At 38.0% G+C, this 12,963-nt stretch overlaps 1 protein-coding gene across 2 annotated transcripts in view; it reads left to right on the top strand.

Moving 5' to 3' along the window:
• The first annotated feature begins 215 nt into the window (after positions 1–215).
• Positions 216–12,963, top strand: part of CACNB4 (calcium voltage-gated channel auxiliary subunit beta 4) — a 99,636-nt gene continuing 86,888 nt past the window's right edge. The window contains exon 1 of one of the 2 annotated variants that reach the window (XM_025166158.2): positions 216–510. In XM_025166158.2, coding sequence (XP_025021926.1) covers positions 466–510 — 45 coding nt within the window. In that variant the 5' untranslated portion in view covers positions 216–465. The remainder of the gene's footprint in view (positions 511–12,963) is intronic. The other variant, XR_003084622.2, reaches the window with a different exon arrangement.

Raw genomic sequence — 12,963 nt, 5'->3', positions numbered from 1 at the left:
TAATTACGAGGTGGTGTTATTGTTGTTTTCATCATTATTAGCAGCTGCAGGCAAGATCCTACACATGCCTGTTCCGAAGAGACAAGTCCTCATGTTTGTCATCCCCTCGCACGGAGGACGTCTGTGAGTTGACGAGGCACAGCGACGGAGCCAATCAGGGTTTTGTCTCCTGCCTCTGTCATCAGCCTTTGGTTGGGGAAAACGGTTTTGCTTTCCTGCTGGGTCTCAGAGAGGCAGATAAAATGCCAGCGCTGGGTTGCCTCTCAGGATGACCTCTCCGCCTAGGATGTGAATGAAAAGCATCGTGGCCGGGGGGTGGGGGGGGAAGCCACACGAGCACAACTGACAAGGCAGACCGAGCTGCTCCGGCTGGGCCTTTCCCTGCCTTTTCAGTCACAGCTGTGTTTGCTGCCAGGGTTTTACTTTTTGCCTTGAAAAAGGGGCTCTTTGGATTATTAGACCTCCATGTATGACAATTTGTACCTGCATGGATTTGAAGACTCTGAGGCGGTAAGTGGTTCTCCCCCTCCCTGCCTCCCTCCCTTTCAGGGTTTCTTCCTTTGGCATGTTCCCCCCTCCGCTTTCTTCAGAAACAACAAAGTATGCAGAAGGAAAGGGATATCGAAGGTGTAGGCTTTTGTTTTGTGGGCTGATGGCGATGCATCTGGTCTGCAGGCACCTGAACTAATTTCAGGTTATATAATTCCTCGTTCAGCATCACTGAAAAGAAAGACAGAGGCGGAAAGCATTTTGCCTGCTGTAATTTGCTAGTTACAGACTGCACCCCTGTCCTCAAGGCAGGATGTAGGAATGCTTCCCGGCTTATAATTTGGAGAAACGTTCTAGCCCTTGTGCTACTATATTCAGCATCTAAAGAAATATGGGAATGGTGCACCTAATGCTAGACTCTCTCTTTTGTTTAGCCAGACTCTGTTTTATTCCCAACCTATTTTTGTTTTCTTTACCTAGGCAAATAATCAGGGTAGATGCATTTGATTTTCTTGGACAAAGAAGGAGCACAAGTGGTTGGTGTAATGCAATCCTACAACATCATAAAGGCAGTATGGATGCTTCTAAGAAGCTGATTATGAAGGCAGAGGTGTAATGTTCACTGGTCTTGTCTTTTTATGGTATAGATGGTACCCCTTAATAGATACGTACACTAAACGCTAAGCCAGAATAGGCATTTCTATTTTGCCAGAATTGATCACCAGTTATCTGAAAGCCTGTGCTAGTTGAAAGACAGTTGAATGTAGACTGGAAAAAGATAATTGGAGACTATAAAGCATAATACTCTGGCTGTCCTAATCAAGATTTTTTACTTCTATAGTTTAAAAAAGTCCTCAGGGGGCAATGTTTTCTCTGGACAAAAAGAAAAGTGCCTAGATTGACACAACAGTGTACATGCTGTTCCATATTAAACAGGAATGTGTTACATAAGATTTATCGCAAAGGCATAAAAATACAGTGATTATAACATAAAACAGTCTATGCATCAGTACAGGCATTTAAGTTCAGCGCTGATAAGATCCACCAGAAAATGGATAAGATCTCATGTATTTTTTGCAAATGTTCCTGTTGCTCTAATTCTTTTTGGAGTACAGCTGCAGAATACTGTATTTGTAGATTGATTCAACCACCAACACTTCTTATTTTTACAATTTTTCTAATGGGAAAGTTAAAATATAAGGTAAATTAAAAACAAAATAATCTTCCTTTCCTCTTTTGACTTTGGAAACTTGCTCTTTGATTGATTTTGTACTGGTAATTCTAAGTCCTGCAGGTATTTCTTCACAATGTAAATTTTCCGGGACTGCCCTGTCAATTCATTATTATTTTTTAATTACAAGTTAGGGTTTGTTAATACATTTATAACTTTCTTCAAAAAAAGGCAAGACATTTTCAGTTAATTTGAAAGAATGGCTGGCATTGCAGAAAGGTACCAGAAATATTTTTAAGTGAAATAGCCAAGCTCAGTGGGTAAAATGCCTGGACTTGAGGACACCTGCATTCCTGGATTGCTCATCATTGGCTCTGCAGATGGCCTAACCTCTTTTTTCAGACTCATTTTCCCACTCAAAGTGTAGCAGGCACAGTAGCTTCTTGTTCAAGATTGTTGTGTGGATGAATGAGAAATTGCTGTAAAAAAAAAAAAAGAACCTGAAACACAAAATATGTTGAATAAGAAGAGATTAAGCCAGCTGTGGTACAGAAGTTCTACATAATGCACTTCAAACACTCAGCCAATACCTGCTGGTTTGTGCACAGACCAAAAATATTCTGCTTTGGCTGAGGTATCATTCCCTTCCCAGTAACCCCTGGATGTGGAATGAGCCACACTTTGTAGCCCAAAGTACATTCTTCTTCCAAAGAGCCGTTAACACTTACATGGTTCGTGCTTCTGCCAGCAGAGTGTCACAAGCACTTGCTGGATATTGCCGATGATGTGAGTGATAATGCTCGTGCCATTGAGTGAAATAGATTATTTGTGCTTAAAATGCATGTTGGGTACATATGTATATATTTATATACAATCTGGATTTGGAGAGTAATCGTGGTGGGGGAGGAGGTCTGCTGAATTGGTGTGGGAAAAGATCCTTCACTGCACTGGGATGTTTGTCCTTGTAAAAACACATCTTTGGGTGTGTGTTTTTTTAAGACAACATTTCCAAGAAGACTTCAGACTGACCATTATTCCATAATTTAATTTAGTTTCCCTTACTCAAAAAGCCTGTTTTAAGCTTTTCATTGCAAGAACTGTCTTTATCTCCATAAACCAGCATTATGAGAAGTTATTTGCTGGCAAAGGGTAGCCTGCTTGCTTTTTCTAATAATCCAAAATTGTGACCTGTTTAGGGGAATATTAATTGTAGTTTTGTATATGAATCTTCTCTCCCCCTCCTTTTCTTAAAGAGGAAGCTTTAGGGCAGAAATTAAATTATACTGCTCATACTGCATTCATAATAATGCAGAAGAATATATAAATCAGGTTCAGTGAATACAGAGTATTATGTTCAAAGTTGAGGCTTCCATCATTGAGGTAATATTCTGCAAGAGTGGGCTGGTAAGAACTCAGGGAAGAAAAAGGGAATTTTAAAAATGCATTATATGTATATGTCTCACTTAAAACATATGAGTTAAGAAAGAGGTTGTAAACAATTCTGGTTTGATAGAAATCTAAGCAAAGCAACCAAAATGCTCAGCTGGGGTTTCATGTATAAAAAGCACAAGGGTATTGAAATTGGTCTTTTTTTATAGTAAAAATATCTGTAGCTAAAGACTCTCATATTGTAAAATGAATAGATTGGAATGAATCAAGACCAGTACAGCATTTTTTACTGCAGTGTGCCTTACAAAATCTAGGCTGGTCAAGTTTAATATTTGGCCCATGCTGCTGTGCTGCAAATTCATGCATAAAGTGAGAATTTTGAAGAAAGTCAAAATATAATTTGAAGATTTTCAGATTAATTCCAAATTTGTCTTGGATAGAAGTACAATTTGTGGAGGGAGGTGCTAATTAATGTTTCACAGCTGTCATTTTTTAATGAGTGGTTTTGCATGTATAGTATACAGTACCTCGAGTTACAAACATTTGGAGACAAGTAACTGTAGCAGGTGGTAGGATCTTGCTGACCTTGGCTGATTCCAAAAATGCTAAACAGGTTACTACTTGGATGGGAAACCAACTGTAAAACCAAGATGTGTAAGCTACTATGGGAAGTTGAAAAAAACATCTCGGAAGAGAGCAGTGGCTAACTACTTCTGCAATCCTGCCCAGAAATCTGCATGGAGGTCTTCAGATAGTTGGAAAGACTCAAGCTGGATTCAAGGGAATGTTTATCTTTATCTTATACTTTGTTAGTGAAAGGGGCTCACTCATATTTCAAGTCAGAAGAGAATCTGATTTCTTTCAGAGATAAGCAATAGAAAAAGGTTTGATCATTTAAGAATATAATACGTGTTTTTATTTATGTTTATTTATAAAATAAGAGTTTATTTAAATGTAGGTCCTGGTCTTGCTTGATGGTTCTGAATACCAGTGCAGTGCAGAATGTCTTTTTGAAGCACATCTCTGTCCTTCCAAGAGGCATGAGTGAAGTTGTGCTTAAAGCAAAAAGAGTTAGTCCACAGTATTTATTATGAGTATATTTTAATGTTGCATTTATTTTATAAGCCATCCAAAGAACTTTTTGTTTTGAGCGTATAAAGTTTACTTCCTTTTTTGTTTTTGCTACTAAAACAAACTAAAATAGTATGTTTTATGAGAGGTTTTAACTATATTTTATTGTATGTAATTGAAACATCTGATTGATGGAGTTTGATTTATAAATCCAATACATACATACATATATAAGGGAAACAAATCAGTAACTGATTATCTGTGGATAATGACAGTTCTTACCAATATATGAAACCAATGTTTTTCTAAATCATAGTTAAAACTAGGGTTTTTGCACTTCTGATAATGCATTAGATAAGATGTGTCTCTGACTTTGTTTTCTACCTGCTCAGGACTCAACTGCATAACTTTTTTTATTTACACTCCCCCACCATTGGCATTTCAATTATCTTAGGTTTAATGATGTGCAAAAGAGTTAATGTCCCTATTCATCAAACAACAACTTACAGGTTGTAGAGTTCCTATTCAGGTTTTTCTGATTAGGCTGCGGAAAGAGCAGCTTCTCTTGTCACATGTGCATGATTCATGTTAGTCTAATATGAATTCTTTAGCAGATCCAGGAAAAGGAAACATTCATAGTTTTTCTATAATGATAGTAAAATCAAACAACTGTGTTTAAAAAGAAAACCATTAAAAGTAAATCCAAAATCCACATTAGGATCAGAACTTTAGTAGGCTAACTCAAAGATTACAAGAATAAGAAGAATTTCAAGATTTTCATCAGGCATGAAGTTGCAAAAAACAAAACAGGGCAGAGAAATGGTTGACCGTGAGATTGTGAAAGCCACATAGTTGGCAGGAAATGAAATAAGCTATGGTTGGCTTTAACCAGAACCCTGGTTAATTAAACTAGGGAATTGAAGATGCTGTGCATTTCTTTTAAAACTAAGCTTTCAAGCCCTGAAGGTGCTGTAATGGGGACATGGTGAAGTCTCTGAGGGCCTTTTTGTGGTCCTTTTTATTTTGAAATTTTGGGGAGAGAATCACTCAGAAGAGATGTGTTAAGCCTGCTGGACAATTAACACACCAGTTTTAATGTTTTTAAAAAATCAAAAGGTAATGGCACACTCTTGGGGGGGATCTGGGAGCTGCAAAAATGGGGTTCCACCCTAAACTGCTGTTCACAAATGACAGTGGGTGGGTTCATATATTGCTAAGCCAAAAAATCAAACCACACTATGATTTGACAATGTGTGAATGCAGCTAGAGACATTAAAATTAGGTTTTATCAAAATGTTTGTCTTGCTGCAGGGTTATTGAGATAAGCAAGAAAACACCAATAATTTTCCATTTTTTTAAATTAGAAAATTTAGATATAACATAGACATAAAGAAAAGCATGTCAGTTTCTTGGTAAGTGGGATACAAAAGTAGATGAACTTCAGTAGTCCTGAGGGTATTGTCCTAACAAAAGACAGTTTTCATTCCTGAGCTTTCTGAAACCTAATTATCCATGTCTTTAAAAAAATGAAATCAAATTGTACTGTGCTGTTCCATGAATGCTTTTCTGGCTACTGGCTTCATTTGGAGATACTGTTTATACATATGGCAACTTGCAAATACATAAGCTAGACCATCATTCCCCAAAGGTTGGGCTTTCTGGGAATACCAGGAGATACAGCCCAGTATGGCATTTAATTAATCAAGTGGTAAATCCTTCTGTAGAGAGCCAGTTTAGTGTAATGGTTTAGGCATCAGACTGGAGACTGAGAGTTCTAATCCCACAAAGGCAGCTGGGTGACCTTGGGCCGATCACTTTCTTTGAGCCCTAGGAAGAAAGTAATGGCAAACAACTTCTGAAAACCTTGCCAAGAAAACTGCAGGGACTAGTCCAGGCAGTCATCAGAAGTTAAAAACTGACTTGAAGGCACTGCCCGCCAAAAAATCCTTCTGTATATGTATTATTTCTTTCTTACTTTATCTGTAGGATGAATGTAAAGAGTTGTTCTTTCAAACTGGTTCAGCTAATATGGATATCATTGAATAAAAAGACAGCTTCATGTGTTAATATTCTGTTTACATTCCACATAGGTGAAATAGTGTACCTGTATTACAAGTTATTTTGTGAGGTTTTCCCCCCCAAATTTCAGGTACTCTGTACAGCAGAAAGGCACATGGTTTATCCCCAAGCTCTTGCATATTGGCGTCTCAGATATGCTTGTTCTTTTTTTAAGTTCCATATGTGCCACTTTTAAATCAGTACCTGCAATGGTGCAGTTATTTTCCACACTTCCTCTCAGAAGGTGTAATATTAATTCTCATCAGCTGGTGTGTTTTTCTCATGCTCTTAAGATAGATCTCCAGCCACCAGAAAAATGCTGCCTTTTGGAACAGTTTGGTCTCTAACTCCCAGCCACCACATTTGGATGCCACCTTGCAGAAATCAAGCATGCAGGGATTTTCAGATCAAAATAGATGTGGGGAAAACAATGGATGGAGTAGAGATGCACGCAGTGGTTTGAATTTCATATTGTACACTGTACTTTTCCATCTAAGAGTTACCGTTGTCTCCTGACATTGTGGAGTTTCCAGCCATTTTGCACATTTATCATTTCAGCTCTTGCTGCAGTGGAAAAATGGCAATCGTGTTGCAGTGCTTTCTCTGGAATTGCAGGATGGTTGCCCCCCTCCTGTCTTGTCCTGTCTCCCATTTCTAGAATTTCTCCCTCCCTCTAGAAACCAATAGTTTTCCATAGTTCTTCTTTCAACTGCTCCCCAGTGAATGGAGAAGTAGCTTCCCAACATAATTAGGTTGCTTTCCCCCCTTTTCCTTTCCATGAAAACCTCACAGGGCAAGATGAAAACCAAGAACCAGGTGAGCCCTGATTGTAACAAGGAGGAGAAAATGGGGACTTTTGGTAGGTCCTGCAAATCATCACAAAAGTACTTATTGCAGCGAGGGGGGCAAAGCCAAAAACTGTGGAAGAGGCTCATATTATAAATTGGTTTGTCTGGATTTGGCTTAGCGTGACCTCAGTTACCTGCGTCTCTCTCAATACATCCCTCCTGTCCTCAAACTGCCTTCACTTTTTGTTTGCCATTGCATTTGGATGGAATTAGGAGTAGAAGGATTTGGAATACATTCCTTGTAAATCTTTGTAATTACATTAATCTGCCACCTGGATCGTTTACCCTGAATCTGGTTTACACAGAATGGTGTGAATCCCATAGGAGTTGTACAGTAGTATAAGCTCCCAGTTTATCTGAGCATGGATTTAAATTTTAAGATATATAATCCTAACCTGTTTTAATGAGTACCATACCACACTGGTTGCTGTATCCTCCAAAATGTATGTTTATAATCATTGCTATAAATTGGCCTACACTACTGCTTTTAGTAAATTTGAATCATTGCAGTAGATAACAACTGGAGCCAGCAGTTTAGTTATCAGAAATACACGTATCAGCAACAGTTGTTTGTTAAGGGGAGGATTAGAGTGAACAAATGTTACACAACTGAGAGTTTTGTAGTGTAATTCTGTTAATGTCTACTCAGACAAAAGCCTTATTAAGTTCAGTGGGACTTGCTGCCATCTAAGGATGGAGAGGAATGCAGTTGGTCACTTTTCTCTAGCCAAATTTAGAATTATCTGTTGAATGGATTTCTAATCGTTCAGATGATTGGAGTTTTCAGAAAGTGACCTAATAAAGTTTGAATTTGTTTCCTGACAGCTGGCTTAATAACATTGATCTTTGAGAACTTTATTTCCTGGCATATATTAAAGAAATATAACAATACAATTATGTTAGATCATGGTTAAATTGCTTTGTAAATAGATCAGAAGCTGACTTGATACATTTGTGGTGAAATATTTGCTATTTGACAGGCCACTGCGGGAGATGAAAGGTGTTCACCAGAAATCAAAGTGGTATAACTCTTGCCTAGAGTGGGTTTCTTAGGATCTAATCACAATAAGTCAGGGACACAATCCTGAATATGCTTAGTATTATGTACCATTGCTCTCAATATGGCTTTTGAATACATATGCTCAATATCATACTTCATGCTTATGATCTTGCACTGGCATATATTTCTAAAGAACCTTGTTTAGGAATGGATGGTATATTGAGTAATACACCGTATATCCTATTCAGATGCTGTATATTGAGCTGTTGGCAGTGAGCAGAACAAAACTATCAACACATGGTTGTATTCTCATGATATGCTTATCCATGGAAAATTGAACCATGATTTACCTAATTTTATGGTGTACAACACAACAAAATCATAAGCTATGGTGGGTTTATATGATACACTAAGATTTATACTAAGCTAAAATGTAGTTGGCTGGTTTGTAGTTGAGTGTGTTGTGTGAACATTGCCCACTATCTGAATCTCTTACAAAGTTCTGTGAATGAGGCTGGAGCAAGTCTTTGTCCATAGGCCATGAAAGGAAGGAAGGGTCCATTCAGCTCCAAGCTATATTTTCTTAATCTGTGTGGACTTTTTCAGTGTTTTTGTTTAACAAAAGGAAATTAATAGGCCTGGGCCAAACAACTTAAATTTGTTGTGGAGGCACCATGATGGTCTGCATTGCCTTGAAACTTCTCCACATCTCCTAGCTGTTAATTGCCTAAGCTAGAAAGAGTCTTCTGTGCAGGCCCTGCACATAGGTAGAAGTTTCTTTAGGTTTTGCAAGAGTGTGCAGACAAGGTAGAGAGACGTATTCTCCAGCGTGGCTTGTCAAAGCATGGGGTGATCTGTGCTATAAGAGGTGAATAGTACCTCCTCTATAGTGTTCGCCGTTGGTGCTGCTGGAGGTAAGCCATGCATCCTATGCAATTTCACCAAAGCTTTTGATGAGTGATGCTGGAGGAGGGAAGCAATGTGTCCTCCAGAATGTGTGTCAAAGCTGTGGGTGAGTGATCCTGACAAGACTGAACAGCACTGTCTTCAGCTGCACTCATCCAAGCCTGGCTGTGAAACATGGTTGTTTCACTCTAACCAAAATAGCCAAGTTGCTTCACAAAGTGATTCAAGAAAGTCTTTGACACAAAACACTTCTTTGAAGATTGATCTGAATTACAACCAGGGGATGATAAGGGAAATAATTTTTATAATGGTGGATAATCTGTCATGTCTTCTTTATATGGTGCTTTCTCCTGACCTTCTGTTTCTTAATGATAAAATTAATGCTCATAAAAACACACAGTCCCTCTTTACGTATGTTATCCCAATAGACAGATGGTGGGGTGCAAGGCTGAGGCTTATAGATACTAAAGTGGTTGTTACAGTTACATGGTGGGTGGAATACAATAGCATGACCCTTAATGTAGGTGGATAACTTGTTGTCTTAGGACTACTTGTGGCATAACTTTCAGAAGCCCTCTGTAAGAACTCTCTGTCCATTTCCTGCTGCCTCTTGCTTGGGAAAGAGTAAAGAGAATGTCAGAACCAGGGAAAAACAGAATGAGAGAGAAAGAAAGATGTCGGAACAGAAAAAAGAATACTAGAAAGAAAAAAAAATGAGATGAAAAGACGTAGTAGAAAAAGTGGGTATTAGAGAGAAAAAGGATATCCCCATTCATTTCTACTCTGGTCCTACTCACGTATTCCCCATCCAATTACCCCTGAAGGAATGTCCACAGGAAAAAAAAATAGTCCTTCCCCTCCTCCCCATTGAAGAGCAGAGCTCTGTAATAAGCTTGATTTTTAATAACTCAGATTGCAAGAGGCAAGGTGAAAATATGACTTCCACCTGGAAGGCACCTTTTTGCTTTCCCCTTAAAGGACAATTTGGGGAGGGGGGGGGTTAAGTCAAAATGGAAAAAAGATGATGAGAGTGAAACTCTCATTGCCCCTGACCAGTCTGGTTGCCAATATGGATCCCACAATAATTGAGGTTTTGCAGAGCTTCAGAAATAATTTTGGAAGTGTTTTGGAGAGCCTAATGAATTCATTAAAGCAGCCATGTCTTTCCCCAGTAATTACAGCTGCTCTCTGCAGTTGCTCTGAAATCCAGGAAAAGATGTGGCTGCTTTAAAGAGTTGCAGGTTGGTGCTATGCTTCAACTCCCGTGCAACTTTTTGGAATTGAATATTTAGTCTTTATCATAACTGTAATGTGTGGTACATACCCTGGATTCTTGTCATATACTGAGACATATCTTCATTTGCATATATGTTCATCTCATTTTGTAATTCTGTCCATATTTAATTATTTTCTGTGCAATCCATACACAGCAGAGAAGCAGCTCTTACAAAAAGCATGACACTTAGAGAAGAACTGTACCTTCCTAAGAAGCAATGTAATGATAAAGGTAACTAGAAAAAGTAAAGTAATCTAAAATCCCCTTCATGTTTCCAACTTCCTTCCCTATCTCTAGAAAACATATTTTGGATTTCAGATATTAACCAATTGATTTTCCCCCAATTGCTAATACATCTGTAGAGAAAACAGTGTATTGCTTTAAGCCATCATGTAGAGATAGAAACATTTTGCACTTAGGACAAGGAAAAAAGAGTTCATGATCGCTGCAGGAATAAATAACATTAAATACTAAAACATCCATAGACTGCAGTTTTGACTCCAAGTGGGCTTTAACTGTTCAGATGAATTACTCCTCCCCTATAAAACTGACTTCAGTTTTCTTCGTTGCTCTAGTCCTCATTTGCTTCTCATCTCTTCCTGACTTTGGAGTTCTAATTTCCTGACTTCAAATCATTGGCTGTGCTGGGCTACGATGAATTATTTCTGGGGCAGCAGATCTGTCATAAATCAGCAGCAGCCACATCAGTTTTGTCCTTTTGCTGCCGCTAATAAGTATGGATTTTGTACACAGGGAATGAATTCAGCTTTTTAAAAAGATGGCTACCGATGTGAACTCGTTTATCAGAGCTAGTAAAAATTCCTAAGTACAAACAAAGCTAGCCCCATAGAGGCCTTCTGCCTTCAGCCTCAGATTTTTCATCCTCTTGGTCTCTCCTTCTTCGTTTTAGTAATGTTTTTAATTAAGGTTTTATGTATTTATATATTTAATGTTTTTAATGTTTGTTGTGAATCGCCCAGAGTTCCCCCATTGGGGGGAGATGGGCAGTTGAAAAATTAAATAAATAAATTAAATAAATAAATAAAAACTATTGCAGAATATCAAGGCTTACTGGCTTTTCAGGCTACGCTGTGTGACCAAAATACTTTGGAGTGCTATGTTACTGTTTGCTTCAGGATCCAAAATAATTTTTGTGCATCTTTCCCTAAATGCAGGATTCACCTAATGGTTGAGTTTATACTTGCCTTCCTATTGGGGTGCCTTTCTAATGTGTAAGAATTACACTAGCTGTGATGGCTGGGGAATGTTGGACACCAAGGTGAAGAAGACTGTGGTCCTCCAGAAAGGCTAAATCAAGGTTGGATAATATATCTAATAGATTTGGTACAATTCTTATGTTTACTTGATTCCCAGTAGCTACAAATAAATGGTTGATCATGGCTGAAAATAGAATAGTAGTGACATATTCTACAGGGACAATCCAGTAAGATGAGCTCACCTCAAAAAGAGAAACATTATCTTGGTCTCTAAAATGCAAAGGGCATTTTGCAAATCAACTTGCATGATTCAGTTCTGATCATTCTTTACTTCCTGACTGCTTCTACTTTTTTGTCAAGTCCTTTTGTTCTCTTTTCCTGTCCAAGCTTGAAGGAAGGGCATGGAATCTACAAGATTCCAAACCACCAGATATTTGGTGAAATCTTGCTTGGTTCCTTTTCATGAAGCCTTGGTTTTATCAGAACTTAAAGTTCAGACAATTGATACATTTAAAATACAAATACACAATTATCCTTCCCTCACCCCATCCCAGCTTCATAATGTTTTAATATTAGCATTTAACAATCTTCCCCAACCAAGTATCTTCCAGTTATATTGTCATTAAATCTCACATAATCCCCAGTCAGCAGTATAATGGATATACTGCCTGAGAATTCAGGAAGTCTGTTCTAAAGTTTATTACTTTGGAATAGTCACACACACACACACACACGTATATAAATTGAAGGTATGGTTGAACTCTATTCATCAATTTTGGTATTTTTGGGTTTTGTCTCATCTTGCTTGTTTCAATCCAAGGATTTATCTTCAGAATGATTATATATGTATTCATTCAGACAATTAAGCTCTTAAATATTGCATTAAGCCATTAAAAATGAAGCTAATCTCCAGTTTGAAGGCAAGTGTTAAGTGTTATGTTCCCATCATTTCAGTGTAAAAATTATATAATGTTCCCTCTCATGTGTGCATCCTTTGCTAAGAATTCTTTCCTAATATATAGACTAATTCTGATTAATCCACATTGTAACTTAATTGAAAGCAATGGAATGCATCAAGAGTAACTACAATGAATTATTTCAAGTTGTAACACATTTCATGATAAATGAAACAAGCCAATGCTCACAGTAAAGCACACAAAAGACAGCGATGGTAAATCTGTGGGCCTCCATGTGTTGCTGAACCCGAGCTCCCAGCCTCTCCAGCCTGCACAATTGGTGGTAAAAATGTGTTGGGATTTGTATTTCAGCAACTTTTGAATGGGCACAGGCACGTTATTTATGAATTATGAAAATTATTCAATTTACCATGCAAATGCCTGACCACAAGAAGGCTTGGATAATTCCCAGATTAGTTCAGTATGCCAAAATTTTGTGGAGAACAGGGATGGCTACCTGTTCAGTTGCATGAATTTCAACAGTCTTTCCAGATTAAACAAATGGTCCAGCACTGAATAATTATTCCATGAATCAATTAATATGCAATTGTATGATCTGTAAATCTATCATCTGTGTTTATG

Source organism: Python bivittatus, unplaced genomic scaffold (genome assembly GCF_059951505.1).
Source record: "Python bivittatus isolate LINGU-HERP-01145 unplaced genomic scaffold, Pbiv_v1 ctg000480_np1212, whole genome shotgun sequence".
In the NCBI taxonomy this organism is placed as follows: domain Eukaryota; kingdom Metazoa; phylum Chordata; class Lepidosauria; order Squamata; family Pythonidae; genus Python; species Python bivittatus.
The sequence above is the reverse complement of the archived record's forward strand: the minus strand, read 5'-3'. Positions and strand labels throughout refer to the sequence as shown.